Raw genomic sequence first — 20,427 nt, 5'->3', positions numbered from 1 at the left:
TGGTGGCTCAGAAGGCAGAGTTCTTGCCTGCCACGCCGGAGACCCGGGTTCCATTCCTGGTGCCTGCCCGTGCAGAAAAAAAAAAAAAATAGATTACTCTGTCCTTTCTTAGACTGGTTAAATCTGAATCCGATATTCACCTACTACTTCAATGACTGTTATCACACTTGTGTACTACCTACCTTATAATTTACTATTTAATAATATCTTTAAACTGTCAGTTTTTCCTTTGAACATTATGAAATCACATCTTATATATTGTATTTGTCACATTTTAGAAAACAAGTGATACTTGTTATACGTAAAAGGTTATTTTCAAATACACACAATTGAAAAAGTAATTATAAATTTCTTGCTAGATATTGTTCATGAAGTTCTGATACTAAAAATCTATCTTTTTGTTAACAAAGGGGATTAAAATATTATTTTTAAAAGATTGTGTAAAGCTGCCATAATGCAAAACACCAAAGATGGATCAGCTTTTACTAAGAGAATTTATTTGGTTACAAATTTATAGTTCTTCAGAGGAAAGACAGCTGGCTTTCCTCTGGCTTTCTCTGTCACGTGGGAAGCACAGACGATGTCTGCTGCACTTCCCTCGCGGCTTCTGGGTTCCAATGGCTTTCCCCCAGTGATTCCTTTCTGCATCTCCAAATGTCTGGGTCTGAGCTCCGGCTGAGATGAGGTACGCTGAGCTGCTGTGCTCTCTTCTGACCTCTTTTAAGCCACCAGCTAATTAAATTAAATGTCACTCATTGCAGAAGGCACACAGACTGCAGATGTACTCAGCCACAGATGAATTTCACATGCTGGTGATATACGTCCACAGGAAAAGAACAACCAGGAAGCATCACCTGCCAAGCTGACACCTGAACCTAATTATCACAAAGATGATGGCACAAAATACTGTGTGCAAAATTCTCCTTCACCTAATCAGAGGGCCCCCCAAAATTTTTGAAAAAAAAAAAAACCCTCCCAAAACCCTCAACCCACTTCCTGACTATAATATTCAGTTATATAGTGTTATGTCCATATACCACCATAATAACTAGCAATACTTGCCCTACTTTTTTTGGAAACATTGATTTAAAGGAAACATCTCCCTCTCTCTAGCTTTCATTTATATTTTATATTTATATTTAAAGCATATGTACCAAATATCAGTTCCTGTTCTACACTGACTGTTCAAAATCAGCATACTTTGTTACACCTTTTCCTAAACATCACTGGTATTAAATATAGGTTATAATTAAAATTGGCTGCTGCGATTTTAACATTTCCACGAAGGGATATAGACCTCATTACAGATTCCTCTTTATCCTTGACTTCGTCTTCTCATTCAATATGTTATAATTATTATATAATTATCTAACATTTTATTCTTATTCAATTTTATTCAGTTCATGGGTCTGGCGCTTCTTGAAAGTTAGCAGTTTCAATCGTAGCCTACATCTCACTTTTTGCTGACTTTGCTAAACATTTTCAAACAAGGGCTATGATTCCTTTTTTTTTCTTTTTTTACAACCCATTAACCAACAATAGAGCTCACACAGTATCGCTGTTTGAGTTAAATTCGGCATGAACTAGTAAGGACAATTTAAAAAGCAGTCCCCCAAATATGCAGCAATATGGGCCGGCAACGGTGGCTCAGTGGCAGAGTTCTTGCCTGCCGTGCCAGAGACCTGGGTTCGGTTTCCGGTGCCTGTCCATGTAAAACAAACAAACAAAAATATTATGCAGCAATAAAATTAGATCTAGTTCTGATCTGGAAGTCTGTACATGATGAATTAAGCAGGTTGTAGCGTCATGTGTTAGAATGATAGTAATAATATTAAGGCCCTCTACCAAATGAGGGTATACTTTAAATATGAGCAGGAAATAAGATACAGAATGATACAAATATAATTTTCAAGAAACATTCAGAGATTTGGGTTATCTTCCCCCTATTTAGAGCATTTCTATAAGTATCAAATTTGACAACCTTAGTTGTTTGCGACAGTGGGGAGAGTTAAGGTTAGAAGTGGGAGCAGAAAACTGGCATTAAAAGATTCATATTTCTCTTTATATATTTTTTTAGTTTTACACCTTTGAAACAATTTTTAAATGAGGAATTTAACAAAATTTGGAAATTTAATCTTCAAGAAGGGAGTTTTAAATAATAATTCCTTGGAGAGGACTTGAATCTGGAACTATAGGGTAGGAGTACTATAATACCTATAAATATAAAGGGTATACTTCATAAAGCCAAACTGTATTTTAGATAAGTAATAAATAATCCACAAAGAAAGTAAATGTGAAAACACCTTCATCATATCTGAAGATTCTTTTATGAACAAGAATACAATTATTATGCATTAACAAAGTTTCAATAAATGAAAGCTACATACAAAAACTGAATACTATGCTAGCACAATGAAAACTTTCTCCTTATGCTAATTTAAAAAATACTGTAATGTTATGGAAAGAAACTAATATTTACCTGAAGAAGAAACTTCAGTAAAACTTCTGATACTCCTATGGATTTTATAAAAAACAGTATGATAAAAAAATAAGAATATAAGTCGACTCTTCTTCTTGGAAAAGATTCACTTATAAGCTTTTATTTTGAAATAAATTTAAAGATGGGGTTCTAGAAAACAGAAGTATTTCTGGATAAGGTTGAAGACCCATTTGTTTGTTATCTTTCAACTTTTGTACTATAACTTTAGCAAATTCTTCTCCTTTGATATCAGTGGTGTCCAGTAATTGCCTGACTTTTGAGGTCCTTGTAGGTTTGGTATTAATAAGTTCATAGTCTTCCTTCATGATCAAATCCCTGGATAGAAGAGCATCTAGAGATTGGTTAATGCAGGCTTCAGTCATCTGGTTCACAATGTCTTCCCTTTTACTCTGGACCCACAGGAGGGCTATACCAGTCTGCAGATGTTCTGGAGATGAGCAAGGGGAAGACAATTAAGAACATAAGAGCAGATATATAGAAACAAGTGAAAATACATGAAAAGGAAATAATAAGGCATAAAACCAGTTTTCCTATGATTCTGCTGGTATGGAATACCAGTACTCTGTTTTCAAGAAACATTCAGAGATTTGGGTTATCATCCCCCATGTTATGGCCCTTCTATAAGTTATAACTAATGGAGCAAAAACCATGTTATTTTCTTCAGTTTTTTTTTTTAATATAAAGGATGCTCACATATTTACTAATTAAAAAAGAACTTTAGCTTTAGAAGCACATCAAATAACACCTCCCCATTAGCACTCCCTCCTTAGCCACATGTTCATGGAATACCACTTGGGTCTATCATTATATGTCCTCACTGGTATCTTCTGGCATTGGAGGTACTTTCCTACCTAAGAATATACGTATTTAACATAATAAGGAAATAAGGACAGATAAAACTTATTGTATGACAAATCTATTAAACATGTATTTAGGGAGTAAATGGCATCATGGTAAATATTTACCTGAATTTCCTTCAGTTGAGAGTGGATTTATTATTGCTGAAGAGCAAGGAAGGGTCTTTTGATCACATAGTTTAGCTCCTTGATCTGCAGAAATGTTACTGTCCCAACTGTGATTTACTGGACAGTGATGTAGCCTTGAAGAACCATCTTGAGTTTTTTCTATAAAACACAACATTTTCATAAGGGGTAGAATACTTCTAGCCATTTCTATTAGCTAAAATGTTAACCTCAGGGTCATATGGTAGACCACTGTCTTTAGTTTTCATTGCTATTAAAACTTGTTCAGAAACCTAATCCCATAAGTAAACATATTTTTAGAATAAAAATGGGTTGATAATTGAGTGTCTTTACTATACTTCTGTTTGCCTGTCCTATGTAAATTATAAATCATGGACTTTTATTTCTTAACCTAGTCCTATATTTCTTCTGTGTCTTCCTTCCCCTCCTGCATTCAAAATGTCTCGTAAATCTATATTATATATTTCTTTTTACACCCTCCTTTGGCAATCCTATTCAACAGCAGGGCCTCAATCCTTACCTCTAATCCAAATCGATATAATTAACTTTTTCCAACTTTACTGAACCCCAGTCTTCCATTTCCAATAACAACCCAATGGACATCACCCTATATATCCAGCTAGCACCTCAAATTACATAAACATTAAAAACTTAATTGTAATGCTAAAATCTGTTTTAACTGCCAATTCTTTCAGCAGAACCAATGTTCTACTAGTCACCTAAGCTTAACTGCTTATTCTGCTTTATCTCATTTTTTCTCTCTTCCATTCTGAAAATGAAAAATTATAGTCTACTAGGGTGTTCTACATTATACTCTCTCTCTACCCTTTCCTTTTTTCACTTTGGGATCAGCTCTCATAATCCTTCATCTGAACTACAGTAATAGTCTCTTAACTTGTCTCCCCACCTGGAGACACCTTTGAAAAACATTCTAGATTCCAACCAGAATGAATCATCCTAACGAAGAGATTCTTTTTTATCATGTCACACCTTTGCTCAAAAATTTGCAATAGTTCTTTCCCATCTATGTTTAAAAAAAAAAAGTCCAAATAGCTTAGCTAAGCATTAGAATTCATGATGCTATGGCTTTAACCCACCTTTCTAACCTTATTTTCCTCTTTTATCTTCTTTCAACAATGCTTTTCACCAGCTAATCCAAACTACTCACTTTTCTCTGTACCGTTGTGTTGTTCCTTTGGCCTGGAATGCCTGTTCTTTATAGCTATAGGCCAAATCTTCAGCAAGAAATAATTTCTTCATGATGACAACATGGTGTAACGGGTGACATAAGAATCTCTATCAGAAGACCTGACTTCAAGTGTTGGATCTGCTAGCTACTAGTTATGTGATTCCGATGGTCCCTGATCTGTAAAATGAGGAGTAGCTCCCTGACATGCGGGTTGTGGAAGTACTTTGTAAAGAGTGTTACTCTTCCTCTCTACTATATTCATATCCTGCAATGCCTCACTTTCTGTGTCGTACCATGGCTACTTAGAAACATTTGTCCTCTTCCTTACATGAGAAGTTTTTGTAACTTTCCACAGTTATCTAACAATTTATATTTTAGATGTATTTGTTGGACATCCCACTGCTATTGCCACATCTTAAGATCCTGTCACCTTCAGAAAATGAGTTATGAGTGCAAATGAAAGACAATTTCCACACAAGCCATGACTGCTTGCCAACGATATGATCTAAGAAGCAAGAAGATGGAAGACTTTCAAGTCCATATTGCTTGGAAAATTTACGTACTAGATAAAAACATATTGTCTTGAGGAGCCGACAGGGACCTTGAAGTTGCAGGAGAACTACTAGTTACATGGACCTGAGAGGATCCACATGATTCCTAGAGTGAACAGAAGGTAAAGGACTTAAGGTTAATTAGTAAATCATTTAAATAATTATACAGTTTTAACTTCTAAGAGTTCTTGCTTTTGTTTTACTACAAACCAAGAATCAAAACTATTATAAATCATATCTTATAAAATTAAAGAAACACATATAAAAATAATCAACATAGATAAACACTTTGTTGGTCAAAGATAAACATCTTGTTGGTCAACACAAATGGGGAAGATGAAGCAACAATTAAATATATTAGAAATAATTATTTTTTTTGATATCTTATGTATGTTCTAAGAGGCTCTATCCAGTGGTTAAGAACAGTGGGTATGAAATCTGAAATCTGCAATACTGTTATTTATTGGTTTAGAACAAATGCCTAAGGTTCCCTTTACATGGAAGTTGGGAAACTATGGAAAAAAATGATGGAGAAATTGGTTCTGCTCCAGACTCTGCCATGGAATTACTGTATCTTGGAAAAGGCATATAAATTGGTTCAGGTTCTTTGTATCTAATATCTATCTAAAACTGAAATGAGATAAGGTATGTAGAAGTGATTAAAAACATGTATTGTGTTTAATTCAAAGGTATTATTACTTTTTAAAAATGTTTACTTCTCTATAGGATGAACATATCTTATATAATCTGAAAAGAAATAATCAATGTGTCTGAATGAATGCTACTACAAAAAAATTTTCCTGTTGGATAGCCACAAAAATGCTCTTTTCCTTTTATTAATTATTAAAAAGGTTAGAGCAGGACAGATATGATAGCTAGCTTGCATTTGAACAATGAGACATAAATATGTCTACATAAATATAGTAGGAGAACCATAATAAATGACTTAATTATGTACTGTCATGGAACACCATTCATAGTTCAAAATAATAAAGGGACAAAAGTCATGCCAAACAAAGAAGCAGGGTCTGATGGGATGATAGAATATTCGAGCAATGAATTGAGAATTGCAAGACCTGGGTTTTCAAGCTGGAGATTGCCACTGGCCATCCAACTAATCCTAAAACTTTCCTGGGCTTTAGTTTTAATCTATAAAAGAAGGGGTTAGATGAAATAATTTTTCATAGACTCCTGCATTTGAGTTTATCACATTTTTTTTTTTACCTCTTGTGGAGCATGATTTACAGGTATATCCAGAGAAGACTCCATTTTCTTCTTGTTAGGTGAGTGAATAGTACTTGATATACTCTGTAGCTGGGATGAATACATATATACTTTAATTGAAGGTGATTAGGAAGTTATAGAAGTAAAATATATTCTACTTAGTCATACTTTTTTGAATAGGATTCTATAAAAGCAATGGAAAGGAAATCTAAACCTAAATCAGTTAAGGATGCACTATATTACTTAAAGGAAGAGACAATATGGAATATGGAAAGAACTTTAAAGTAATAGGCTTTGAATTCTCAAATTATTGATCTCTCAGAGTCTAAGGACTTTCATGATCTCTCAGAGTCTAAGGACTTTCATCTGTAAAAATGGAAAACAAAAAACCAACCAAAAAACGAAAACCTAGGGTGGGCCATGGTGGCTCAGCAGGTAAGAATGCTTGCCTGCCATGCCTGAGGACCCGGGTTTGATTCCCGGTGCCTGCCCACGTAAAAAAAAAAACAAAAACGAAAACCTATACATGCAGGATTGTTCTTGGGTTTAAATGAGATAATACATATGAAGTATCTGTTATAAACTAGGTACTTAACAAATTTCAGTTTGTGTGTCTATCAGCAATTATTGAGCATTTTTTATCTATCACACACTGTGTTTATAACTGCTATTATTATTTTCATTTTATAGATAAGAAACTGAGGCTTGGTCTAAATAAAGGAGGCAGTGTGCCATAATGGAATGATGGGGGCCATGCTGTCCATTAGAACTGGTTTAGAATTCACCTTGGGCTGGAGACTAAATTTCAATGTACTTATCTATAAATTGGGGATAATAATATGCTTTGCAGAATTATTGTAAGAATTAGAGGTAACGTATACAAAAGGCTCTAAGATTATTTGGAAGCTCTCAATAAATGCTGGCCATTATAAAAATGACTTATTTAAATACTGTATTTTTACATTAAAATTAGTGAATTATTTCCTCTTGTCCTTATAAGCCAGGCTTAGAAATGCAGTCTGCTTTTCTACTCCAGACCAACATAATAGCCACCATTCTTTAGAATATTAGAAACTAGTAGGCTTTACACCAAGCACCCCTTGATTCATTTTTAAGATTACCTGCCCCATGACCTGGGTAGGGAACTGGAGGAGGAAAATATGTTGTCAATCTCTGCATATAATGTACTCAGTGTAGGACTTTGCACACAGCAGCTTAATAAATGTTTGCTAAATGCATTTTTATTTGATCTTTTACAATTAGTCTTCAGATCTGTTTCTTTTATATAAAATTTGGTTTATTCATGATTATAAAATCTACCAAAACATTTCTGATAATGCAATATCCTTGTATTAGTAATGCCATATTTCGTAACTGATTAGTTGTGATAACTCAAATGGTTTATAAACTAATGAATCAGTGACTAGGAAAAAATTAAATGGAGCAGTAAGGAAAAACCTTTTTTTGTGATTCAGTTTTCACTATTCAAGTCATAAGAAACATCACCTGTAGAAAGCATGAATTATAGAAGGTAGGTCAAAGAATTGAAAAAAATGTAAGAAATTCAAACAAAACCAGTGATGCTAAATGGTGATTTTGCTTTCAGAAATTTCTTTATGAGAAATATCATTAAACCTGTATTCCACTTTTAGCTATGTGAAGGTGTATGTAAGTGATTAACTTCCCCATACCTCAGTTATCTCACCTATAAAATGGAGATGATTTTGTGCCCTATCAGTTTCAAAGAATTGATACAAGGATTAAAAAAGAAGAAAAATTACAATATTTTGAGTGAAAACAATATAGCAACTCAAAAACACTAAAGAAAATAATGCTATTTTTGAATGGATACACTTTCAATTACTTTGTTTAAAAAGCCAAATGTCTTCCAAAAACTAGCTATCATAAATAAAGACCATAATGTTTATGTTGTTTGGGAACAAAAAAAGGAAATAGAGTGGTTCTCTTCCATTTTATAGCCAAGAAAACAGACCCTTCTAACTACCTTTGCTTGAAAGGAGAAGAGAAAGAAAACAGAAAGTTGTGAGGAGAAAAAAGGGAAGTGAAGAGAGAAAGCAGAAAAAAAATGTTTTCAGAAGTCTGTATCTACTCGGAGGTAGGGACACTGAAATGTTCTGGAAAAGACTATACCTACTTAGAAGTGGAGAAGTTAGTGAAAAGTTATCAAAAGAACAAAAACAGGACTCCTTAGTTCTTTCTGAAACTCAGGTACTAATATTGCCACCATCATTTTTAATTTGGTTAAGTGCAGTTGTTTCTTTTATGCACTTCCTTTTTTAGCCAAAGTTTCTGTCAATAGATTCAGCACAAAGTAAAGCATAAGTAATATCATTTAGTAATAAGCAGAGAGGAGACTGTGCTTGGGTATCCACTGTTCACAATTCAAGAGTTTGGCTAAATGCTGGCTTTCATTATCATATATCAAATGCAGTTTAATGAAACCTGGGAAGTGATAAGTTATGCTTACTGTATCCCTAAAGAACTGTTATTGTTTTAACAGACTTTCAATAATATTAAGAAAACCCTCCAATAACACAGGTCCCTTCAATTGTTCTGATCTACAAGACAGGATGGAGCAAATAAGACAACCGTACTAGGTAATTTTGTATCAATTACTACTTTGATCTGGTCGATATGGAGAATTTATGTGGGAAAACAATCAATCAAGATACATTTCAGCCTCACTTATTAGTAAGAAAAATTCTATGGCTTAACTTGGCAATTAATCTTAGAAATGTTGAAGTTTGCTGAATAAAGAAAAGTACTAGAACCCAGATATCTATTACTCTCTAAGGTATTGGTATTAAAATTGCAGAGAAATAAATGAAAGTTGAAAAAAAAAATCTCTGGTGATTCAGAGCACTTGCTGTACACAACCAAAATTCATTACGTATTTAAAAGTTTCATTTGATATAAGAGAATTCTGGGAAAGTCTTTGAAATCTTAAAGTGGCTATTTGAAGGAATAGGAAAATCTCTTTGTTGACAAATGAAAGATCATATTCAGAGTCTCTGGTAAACCCTCCCACCATGAACCTGTGCCTTAAATCTATGAAAAGTATGAAGGTTAAAAACAAAAAAGCAAAAAAAAAAAAAAACAAAAAAGCGAACATTAAACTAAACCAAACTAAAAATCTCCATTGGTAATAGGCAATTCTTTAAAGTTCTAAATTTCAGCATTTCATTCAGCAATTTACCTTTGTTTTCTTTAATTGAATAACGGCTTCAAGAAAAGTAATCTCTTCAAATGTTCTCAGAACTGGTTCAAGATCTATTAAACATTCTAAATAAGGGAAAAATTGAGTTCAGATTGCTTCTAATCACTAAATTGAATAAATGCTAACATTTAACTGATAAGGCATCAAGTCAATTCTTCTAAAAACTGATGACATTTCATAAGTCTTATGAACTTTTATTATGGCACATGGATAGACACAGATCAGTGGAACTGAACTAAGAGTCTAAAAATGAACCCTTACAACTGATTTTGACAAAGCTATCAAGGCAATGGGGGAGAGGACTTTTAAAAAAATTGTGCTAGGGCAACTGGATATCCATATGCAAATAAGTGAATTTAGATTCTTGTCTCACACCATACATAAAAATTAACTTGAAATGGATCAAAGAGCTAAAACATAACATGTTTAGAAGTAAACACAGGAGAAAATCTTTGTGACTTTGGATTAGGGAAGGAATTCTTAAATGTGCAGCAAAAGTGTGATCCATAAAAGAAAAAATTGATAAACTGGACTTCAAAAAAATAAAAACTTGTGTTTCAAGGACATTATTAAGACAAGCCACAGACTGGGAGAATATATTTGCAAATCACATACCTGCTAAAACATATCTAGAATATATAAATAATTATGACAACACAACAATAACACAGATAACATAATTAAAAATGGGCAAAGGATTTACATAGATATTTCACCAGAGAAGATATAAAAATTTGCTAATAAGCAAATGAAAAGATGCCCAACATCACTAGTTCTTAAGGAAATGCAAATTAAAACCATGAAGTACCTAAAATTTTATACCCATTAAAAAAAGATGATAAGTACTGACAAAGATTGGAAAAACTGAACCTTAATATATTACAAATGTGAATGTAAAATGATGCAGTTACTATGGAAAACAGTTTGGCAGTTTTTTTTTTTTCAATTAATCATAAATTTAGCATACAATCCAGCAATTCTACTCACAAGTATTTACTTAAGAGAAATGAAAACCTATGTTCTCACAAAGACTTGTATGTGAATATTCATAGCAGTGTTATTTGTACTAGCCAAAAAAAGTAGAAGCAATCCAAATTTTCCTCAATTGGTTACTCGATTAAAACAATGTGCCTTCTATATAACAATATGATATTCAGCAAGAAAAAGGACAAACTACTGATCCATGCTGTAACATGGATGAATTTCAAAAACATTATGTCAGACAAAAGAAGCAAGACGCAAAGGACCACAGTGCTATGATTTGTTTATGTAAAATATACAGAAAGGCAACTTTAGAGATAGAATAGATTACTGGTTGCCTGGGACTGGGGGTGGCAATAGGTGGACAAGAAAGAGCTTTTGGGGTGATGGAAATGTTCTAAAATTGGATTGTGGTGATGGCTGCACAAATCTGTAAAATTATAAAAAATTATCCAATTGTGCATTTAAAACAGATAAATTTTATAGTTACTGGAAAAAAATACCTTTTATTACATGAGTATTCCTCTCTCCACTGTTATGCTATTTATTTTTTGTAAATACATTATTTTAATAGTTGAACCTATTTTTAGAATTTACTAGTCATTTATTCAACCAATGTTTATTAAACTTCCTCTTTCCCTTAATTTATTTTTATAAAAAAAAGAAGGAAAAATATTGCTTTTAGCTTTGAAGCTCATCTCAGTTTTTGTGTTTGTTGTAATTTCTTTTGTTTTGAACATTTCTTTTCAAAAGGATTATTTAAAAGTAGGCACCTTATGCTGTTGCTTTGATATCTAAGGGTCTCCTTGTTGCATTTTAAAGATTACTTCAGACATATCAGATGGAATTACATGGTCTCCTATTTGGTCACACTGACAGAGTCTTTTCTTTCAATACACATAACTATTTTCCTATTACTGATCTTACTTGGCCCTTTTCTCCCCTTTCATGTTCTTAATGCCTGCTTTTTTACTATTCAATAAAACTGAGAGGTTTAGATAGTAGTATATTTATAAACGCATGACAGTGCCTTACCACTGAAAATGGGAAGTTGTCTTCTTAGGGGGAAAAAAAAGTAGTTCCTCAAAATTAAAAACAACAGAAAAACCCACTCACCATCCCTCCCCCCACCAAGCAGTATCTCAAAGGTTATCAATGGGAAATGTCTAAGCTAGATAATAGTACTTTTCAAGAATTGTCATAAAACTAGACATATTACAGTAGTAGTAGTAGCAGCAGTAATTATTATACAATGCTACTAGAATCCTCATTTTTATAGAGGAAGAAACAAAGAAGTTAAGTAACTTGACCAAGTATGAAGACAGTTTACAGGACTCCAGAGTCCATGATAGATTCAATGAACTATCCACCAGACATCTCCACTTGGGTGTCAATAGGCACCTCACACTTCCTTTTTTCAAAATGAAGCTCCTCATTCTACTCTTCTTCAAACATGTTCTTCTATTTTCTTCACCTCAGTAAATGATATCAACATTTGCTCAGCTGTCCAAGCTCCAGAATCATGTTATCATGATTCCTCCCTTTCCCTTAAGCCCATATCTAATTTGTTTTCACATGTTATCTTTCTACCTCTGAAATATATCTTAACATTGTTAAGGTAGAAAACTACAAGAGTCTCCTAGTTAGTCTTATTGCTTCCACTCTGGCCTCCTCCACTCAAATTTCCATAAAACAGTGCCAATGATTCTCTTAAACCTATCAGAACACATTAATGCTTTGTCACTGCAAAACATGATAATGGCTTTTTATTGAACTTGGAATAAAATCCAAATATGATGATCAACAGCCTTTTCTCTCTCTCTCTAATCTCTTCTCATATGATTTCCTTCCTTGCTCACTATGTACCAGCCATATATCCTTTTTTTTTGTTCTTTGAAATTATCAAATTATTCCTAGCCTCAGGGTATTTGCACTTGCTATTCTCTCTGCCTGAAATGTTCTTCCTCCAGCTTTTGAACGGCTGGCTCCTTTATAAGCTTGAAACCTCTGCTCCTAAAAAAAGGCCTTTTCTCACCTCCCTTACTGTATTCCTTTGCTTATTTCCACTCTCACAATCTGTTTATTTGTTTTCTGTCTGCCTTCCCAACTAGAATATGAGTTCCAGGAAGTTAGTGTCCTTTATGGTCTTGTTCACTATTCTGTTTCCAGTACTCAGCCTAGTGCCTGGCACATGGGAGCTGCTCGATAAAAATTTGTCAAATAAATGAATGGGATTATTCCTCTTATTAGATGCTTACTCAAGTCTTTTAGGAATCCTCAACCTTGCTTTAGAAGTACTTACATTTATTAATGTGGTGAATAATGAGAGTGAAAAAAAAACTTGGAGCTAGTCACCTAACACGTACATTTTCAAGGAATAACTTATCCACAGTATATTTACTATTTCTACAATTTGAAAGGTTCAGATTAAAACTGCACACTCACTTAAGAAAGACGGTCTTTCATCTGGATTTTGTGCCCATCCACTTTCTATTAGAGAGATCATAAGCGCTCGATGAGGTATATCAAATGGCAAATTTTCTTCATTAGTGTCAGGTCGATGTCCCTGTGATACGCTATACATAATCTGTAAAGGATTGGTGACTTCTGTCAAAACAGATGTTTTACATTCATTAGAAATATATTGTCAGAGTATATTAAATGTATTCCAAACCAACCAAACGAAAATGAGGGAATCTCAAAATTTTAGTAATAATTCATCAACCTTCACTTCCAGGAAGAGGAATATACATCCCAGCTCTTTCCTTATGACTTGCCTGCTGCCTATGGGAGGACCTTATACCTTCACCTCATTCGTTTTGGGTTTGGCCATGACTTCCTTTGGCTAAAGGAATGCAAGCAGGACAGAATGAAGCAGAGTTAAGTAGAATCTAGCAGAGCCAGAAGGGCCACAGCAACTAATATCAAATGTGAGTAAGAAACAAATGTTTACTTTGTAAGCTACTAAGATTTTGGGGTAGTTTGTTACATAGCAGCTGATTGCTACAATCCTCAAAGAAATAAACAATATTACCAAGGAATTAAAGAGGTTTTTTTCCCAATGTTTACTGATCTTTAAAGTAGCACCAGTTAAATTTTCATATAAAGAGTTTTGTGGCTGGATGGTATCTTGAAAATAGGTAACTCAAAACTCATTTTGCAGATGAAAAAACCTGAGGCCTGAAGAGATTTAGTGACTTGATTATAGGATTAATTATTATCAGAACAATACTTAGAACCCAAGTTTTTTTCATCCTTAAAACAGTGCACTTTTCAATATACCATGGATTCTCAATTGATAAATTGATGTTTTATATTATATTTTCCATAAGATGAATGATGGGCAGATTTAAAATAAGATTAACTTTAGATGCTTCCAAGTGTGGCCAATTAACATGATGTTATCTAGAATAATGAAGTCAAAGTATACTTACCTTCAAAAGGCTGTTTTCTTGATAAGACTTCCCAAGTGATAATCGCATAACTGTTTAAGATAAAAACATATGTATTGCATATTATAAACTACCTTTGCATAGTAAACTAAAATAGCACATTTTTTTTAAAGCTGACTGATCCTTTTTGAAATTGATATGGTAATGGAAACACCATATAAACAATTATCATATAAAACAAAGATGATGAATATTCATAGATGCTGTCATTTTGAAAAAAATTAATCCTTATTTGACAAAGGAATTATTGTAATAAGAGCTTAAAGTTACATTCAAGGATAACTTGTTGGGGATGATTTAAAAGTCTTTCTTGAACACCTAGATAAGCTGTGCCCTCCAAGTTCATGATACTATTTTTCAGGCAAAATAAATAGTAATAAAAATAGACTGTCTCATTTACCCTTTTTTTTTAAACACGGGCAGGTAGCAGGAACTGAACCTGGGTCTCCAGCATGGGAGGCAAGAACTCGGCCACTGAGCCACTGTGGCCTGCCCTCATTTACTTTTTTTTGTGGTCAGAGTACTGACTTCTTTGATAATGAAAATATTCTGCCTGCTATTTAAATTTACTTGCCAGTTATGTGGTTAACATACTTAGAATTTATATTTGGGATAAATGATTAAATAGCACATACGGACTTTGCTGCAACCCAAAATTAACTTTGCATTCAAATTGTGACACATGGAATTGACTAGGTCATGGAGGGACAGTGAGGATTACAGAGGAAATTCCCATTCAGATCAATTAGATAATAGATTTCATTTTCCCTGAGAGAGGTACACGATCCAATAAAATATGCAATTTTCTGGTAGAGACACCTTATTTATTTCAAAGCGTCTTCATTTCTATCAAGTTAATTATGTTTTAAAGACAGCAAAAAGCTATTTTAAAGATCTATAAAATATGTTCAGAGTAAATGCAGTTTATGTATCAGTATGTATTCACCGTCACATTTAAAGAGACAAGTGACAATTGTATATGATTATATATCCTCTAATCCTACGTATTATAAATTACCATTTTCCTTTCCTTTGGTCAAATAACCAGTATCAAGAACCATGTTTTATGCTATTACTGCATTATGATACTATAAGTGGTCTGCATCTGAAACATGGAAACATGACCTTAGAAAATACATTGATGTGTTGTATAAAGGATTCACCCATATCCAAATATAGTTATCTTGGGGATTCTTTAAATAGAAACATCCCCTGTATGTTTAAAAGTTTGTTTGTTTCTCTAAAGATGTGTAGATAAGAGACTGAAAAGTTGAACAGGATATTAGAAATCAGCACCTCTGACCACGACCCAGCAAATTAAATATGATTAAAACTCTTTAGTATTATATTACAAGTTGACAGAACAATAAGATATGCTCTAAAATGTTTTCAAGGATGCAAAAGTCACTTAACACGAGGCATCTATAATTGAAAAACAACCACTGCAGCCTCTTAGAAGAATAAAAATCACACTTAACAACACAGCTTTAAAATTCTGGTTGATTAATCCTGGTTTTCAGATAGGGTTAACTCTGAGTGAAGGCAACTTACTGTACCTATATATATCATGCTTGACACTGGCTCTTGATTTTTGACCAGGCTCATAGTTTTCAGGTGGCATGTAAATAATTGTCCCTCCTTCTGGTGCAGATTTGCTACTTCGTGATTGTGATAGGGACATCATGCGCCATTTTGATAAACCAAAATCTGCAATCTATAAGGGAAAAGAATGAAAGATTTTTCCTCTTTGAAAAAATAAAATAATTGTCTGACTTTGTTTATATTCATTCTATTTAGATATTATACCAGAGGAAATATTATGTATTAATGTTTCTTTTCTGTATATCCTATCCATAGCACTAAGCCCAATAACCCCTGAAGCAGTAATACTGACTTGAAGTTTACTACAATATTATAAATTTTTAAAGGGAGACCAAGTTTTGAAAAAGTGAAGAGAAATAGTTTTTGCATTATATTCTGAATGAGCATATGCACAGTATCATTTTTGAGTATGTGCTTTCCAAATTTTTATAGTATGCACTTGCCAAATTCACCTATACCTAACAGACTGCTAAACCTATTCACATTTCATATGACTACAACTGGGCATTGCTTAAAATTCAGGTGTATATGTTCTTATCTATGATGTCCTAAAAATAGTATCCCTAAATTTTGAAATAAGCAAAATCCCAATATAGTTCATTATTACATGATTTATGCCTAACACAGATTCATATCTGCTGGCAACAGGATAGTTAGTATTCAGAGTATATGCATGTTAATGAGTGCCTAAGGAATTTTCAATGATAAACATTCTGCATTTTGGTGGTGGGGGGAAGGTGGTCTGGGAATTGAACCCAGGCCTCCAGCGTAGAAGGTGAGCATTCATTCTACTACTGAACTACCTGTGCACCCTACGTTCTGCATTTTTGGTGTATCTCTTAAAGTTTCACTGCAGCTGTAAATCTTGAGCAGATATAATGCAATATCTTATAACTATATAAATAGTAAAAGGTTCCATATCTTTTAATAATGGAAGACAATGGTAAGGACGGAAACAATATTTAAGGGACAAAGGGGTTTGGAAAGCTTTAAAGAGACTTAATTTAAATTACTTGGAACTTAACACCGCATTATTTAGAAATCAACAGAATGGAATGAGCTCCATTCTATCACACCATTTCTAATTTTAATAAGGGAAATAAATTTATTTAGTGTTTAGACAAATTTAAGATAAAAGAAACGATGTCCTCCCACACCAAAAAAGAAAGGGTAGAGGACATGAATCTTTCACACATCGTTATAATAAAAAGGGGTACGTCTAAGAAAAAAAATTATAAAGGACCAAGGGAAAACAAAGGCAAATACATTAAGATCGAAGCTGGAATGACTTTTGTTTTTGCTCTTAAACATCTTTCAATAATTGTCTAAATAAATAAGAGATTTACTTTTAAAAGTTAGTTGTTTGCATCATGCCCTTTTGTATCCATCCCTTTTTTACTCTACAGTTAAAAATGAAAATAACATAATCAAGAATAATTTTTACTAAAACAGCTAATGGATATTTTAAAAATATCCCAGAATCTGGAACAAATGCTAGGGAATAAACAACATAAACATAACAGTATGTAGGAATCTGAAGTATATTAAATTAAAAAGCTTTTCATTTGTTTCATTAAAGCTACCTTTCATCCAGTTAAGGCAAAGATTATAGCAAAATATGACATCTGTCATATAAGTGGGTTCATAAAATGGGAGTGGTTGTACTTCTGAATCTTGTTCACATCACCTTCTATACATATCATATGATATATAGATGCCCTGGCTTTGCTCCCTAAGAGGTTACCAACTAATGGTTCCAAGTTTGCAAGAGAAACACACATGAAAATCTTGTCTGTGTTACTAGTCCTGCTATTAATAGAAACGAGACATTCACATGCTAAATGGGTTATAAAAATAGCCTATTATATGCAATTAAAATAGAGAAAAAAATAAGTCAAATCCTTCCAAGTATAAATGTGTATTTTAAAATTTCATAGTAAACAAATATCTAAGTGAAGACTATTTCCAAATAAGTTAATGTTGATAATGCTGAACATACCATCATGCACTTTTACATTTGACCTCATTTTTTGTAAATACAGTTGCAATTACTAGTTGCAGACACTCTCTTTACAAAAATTCTCCCCTCTTAATGCATCTCTCTGGGATGGGCCAAGACAATTTGGCACACTAAGGCAGTGTCACGCAGGAAAATACTTGGGAGGAAAGCATGGCCTCTCCACTTTAATTTTGAGATTTTAATGTCATATATAAAGTTTTAAAATAATCCTTTCACAAACTAAGGCAGCTTTATGCTACAAAAACATTAGGTCTTTATCCAAGTTGTGTGTTTTCCTGTCCACATCTGCTGTCAGCATGTTCTTCAGAGATCAGTTTTTTCCTTCAAAATGACACTGCATGCAGTTCACGGCTGTCCAGGTATGGTTTACTGCCTAAATGTCTAACATTGTCAAACAAAAGCACTCCAGTGTTGTTCCACATGCCTGAACATGCTGAGCTAGGCTTAGTGTTTTCTGCATGTTCAGGCAGAACTGGGAGAGGGAATACTGGAACTCCTCATCACAGTCATTTTTGCCTTTGCCACAGGTCTCGTAGCACCTGTCATGTTGGCACAGCACTATGTCAGGGAAGGGATGCCAATGTTAAGATGAACACTAAAAAGCAGAGAGCCACATTCATTCGGTGGTGAAGGTTTATAACCACCATGCGCCAAAGGCTTAGATCCATCACTGCACGTGTACCAGCAGAGCCATCCTCCCCTCCAAGGTGGTCCGAGGCGGTGTTCGGGAATGTGTCTATCCTGTGAACACCATACTGGATGGTCGTAGGGGTGGCCCTTCAGTCGGTCTGGGCCTCCCCCTAAGAGCGGCCGCCAGGAGGAGGAGGAGGGGGAGGGGGAGGGGGAGGGGGAGGGGGAGGAGAAGGAGGAGGAGGAGCAGGAGCAGGAGGGTGAGCGTGGACCGAGGAAGCACAGCCATCCACGCAGCTTGGGGGCTAGGAGGCTGCCACCCTCTCCATATCCATGCCTCCTTCTGGAATGATTTCGAAATGTAGTATATTGTACTGGGTAAAAATATGGGTCTTAGATTTATTGGGGTTTATGTTACAATTCTATAATTTAAATAGTTGTGTGTTCTTGAGCAAGTTGTTTACTTTCTTTGTGCCTCAGACAGTCCATCTCTAAAATGGGAATAATGATAGTATCTATATCACAGGGTTGCACTGAGAGAACTAAATGAGTTATTCTAAGTAAGGTACTCAGAAAAATATCTGGCATAGAATAAGTTATCTATAAGTGTCAGTTACTAGTATTAATCTTTTGTGTTCAGGAATAGGAATAAACCTCTTAATTATATAGTAGTGACAAGAACAGTGCAAAGTTCCAGGTCCTTCTATCACTTTTTGAAGATAAAGAAACTCTGATGATGATATATTCCACTTAACTCATATGTGCCACTGCAAACTCTTTCTCCAACTACCCTCTCAAAGCAATAGTATTCCAGATGCACTTTTTCCAGGATAATAAGCATTACTATGATATGTGCTCCAGTAAAACATATTTAAGAAAATGATGTGTGATCTCACCTCAAACTTCAACCATAACCTGAAAACTTTTGGGCAAACTCCTAGCTGGAATACAATGTTAGAGAAAATGTATTCCTGAATTTGCTTTCTCATGTGCTTCTTTTAATTCACCTAAGATCTACATCTTTGTGTTCTCAAACCTGGCCTAGAAATGTTCCTAATCAGGGTTCCCTCGACTAGTTAGTTTGGTTTGAATTTCAAAACAAACCATCCCTCTCAAGGATGGTTATTTCCCCTTTCTCTTTTTCAAGCTATATAATTTGGACATGATCCATTAAATCTGAATCTTTAACAGATGATAGGAAGGTAGGGTTTGGGAGTGAAGAATATGACAGGAGGAATAGGAGTATGATTTCTTTGGAGTCTGGATAAATTTGTCATTCAGTAACGAAGATAGGAACTTTCCCATTCTACACATGAACTTAACATGTATTTCCAAGGAGGAGGTTTTGCTTTAAATCAAAAGATGATAAAACAATATTAAAGAAAATGAAAACATACTACTCATAAAAACACCCATAATTCCATCACCCTAATAGAATTGCTATTTCATTTATATACATTGTCCATGTCTATATAACTATTTGTAAAGTCACTGCCACAGAGAAGATGTGAAGATTTACCTGTAAGTATTATGGTTTCCTCACAAGACTGAGAGAATAGCAGAGAATAGTAGATAAAGTACATGCTTTCATGTATTTTCTTTTCAAAGAACAGTCTATCACAGTATCTAAAGTGCACTAAAAGATACTTGATCCACAAAGAAATAACCAAGGTGAAAGTATTCTTAAAGTAGAAAAATGCTGCCTCAGGGCTCAGTCGATGGGCATTTTCTCTTCTCTGCTTATGCTCACTTCCTTGTAGAGCTCAACTTTGTGGCCTTGAGTACCACTTTTACGATACCAGGCCATATCTTTTTTCTGTATTCTGAGTCCTTGATCCAACTGCCTATTTGACATCTCTACCTAGATATCTAATATACATTTTAAACTTACTAATTCAAAATATGAATTCCTGATCCCCTTTTCAAATCTGTTTTATCCACGGCCTTCTCCATCTCAGTTACTTACAATTCCTTCTTTCAGAATTCTCACCCAAAGAAAAGAGAGTCCTCTTTTCTCTCACATCCAAATCTAATCTTCCAAGAAATCCAGCTGATTC

At 34.1% G+C, this 20,427-nt stretch overlaps 1 protein-coding gene and 1 pseudogene across 2 annotated transcripts in view; both read right to left on the bottom strand.

Moving 5' to 3' along the window:
• Positions 1-482: 482 nt before the first annotated feature.
• The window catches only part of RIPK2 (receptor interacting serine/threonine kinase 2), a 30,260-nt gene continuing 10,315 nt past the window's right edge, over positions 483-20,427 (bottom strand). Inside the window, exons 4-12 of one of the 2 annotated variants that reach the window (XR_013178331.1) lie at positions 15,675-15,832; positions 14,101-14,150; positions 13,112-13,273; positions 9,665-9,750; positions 6,448-6,537; positions 5,236-5,329; positions 3,466-3,624; positions 2,480-2,927; positions 483-1,702 (exon numbers count right to left, since the gene is read on the bottom strand). Coding sequence is in view for 1 of the 2 variants with exons in the window: in XM_077167162.1 (XP_077023277.1) it covers positions 2,590-2,927; positions 3,466-3,624; positions 5,236-5,329; positions 6,448-6,537; positions 9,665-9,750; positions 13,112-13,273; positions 14,101-14,150; positions 15,675-15,832 (1,137 nt within the window). In the remaining variant the exon portion in view is untranslated. Of the gene's footprint in view, positions 1,703-1,726; positions 2,928-3,465; positions 3,625-5,235; positions 5,330-6,447; positions 6,538-9,664; positions 9,751-13,111; positions 13,274-14,100; positions 14,151-15,674; positions 15,833-20,427 lie in introns of those variants that run through there. The other variant, XM_077167162.1, reaches the window with a different exon arrangement.
• Positions 15,840-18,659, bottom strand: LOC143688821 (group XIIA secretory phospholipase A2-like; annotated as a pseudogene).

The sequence above is a fragment of the Tamandua tetradactyla genome, chromosome 6 (assembly GCF_023851605.1).
Source record: "Tamandua tetradactyla isolate mTamTet1 chromosome 6, mTamTet1.pri, whole genome shotgun sequence".
Taxonomy (NCBI): Eukaryota; Metazoa; Chordata; class Mammalia; order Pilosa; family Myrmecophagidae; genus Tamandua; species Tamandua tetradactyla.
This window is presented reverse-complemented; position numbering and strand designations above follow the sequence as displayed.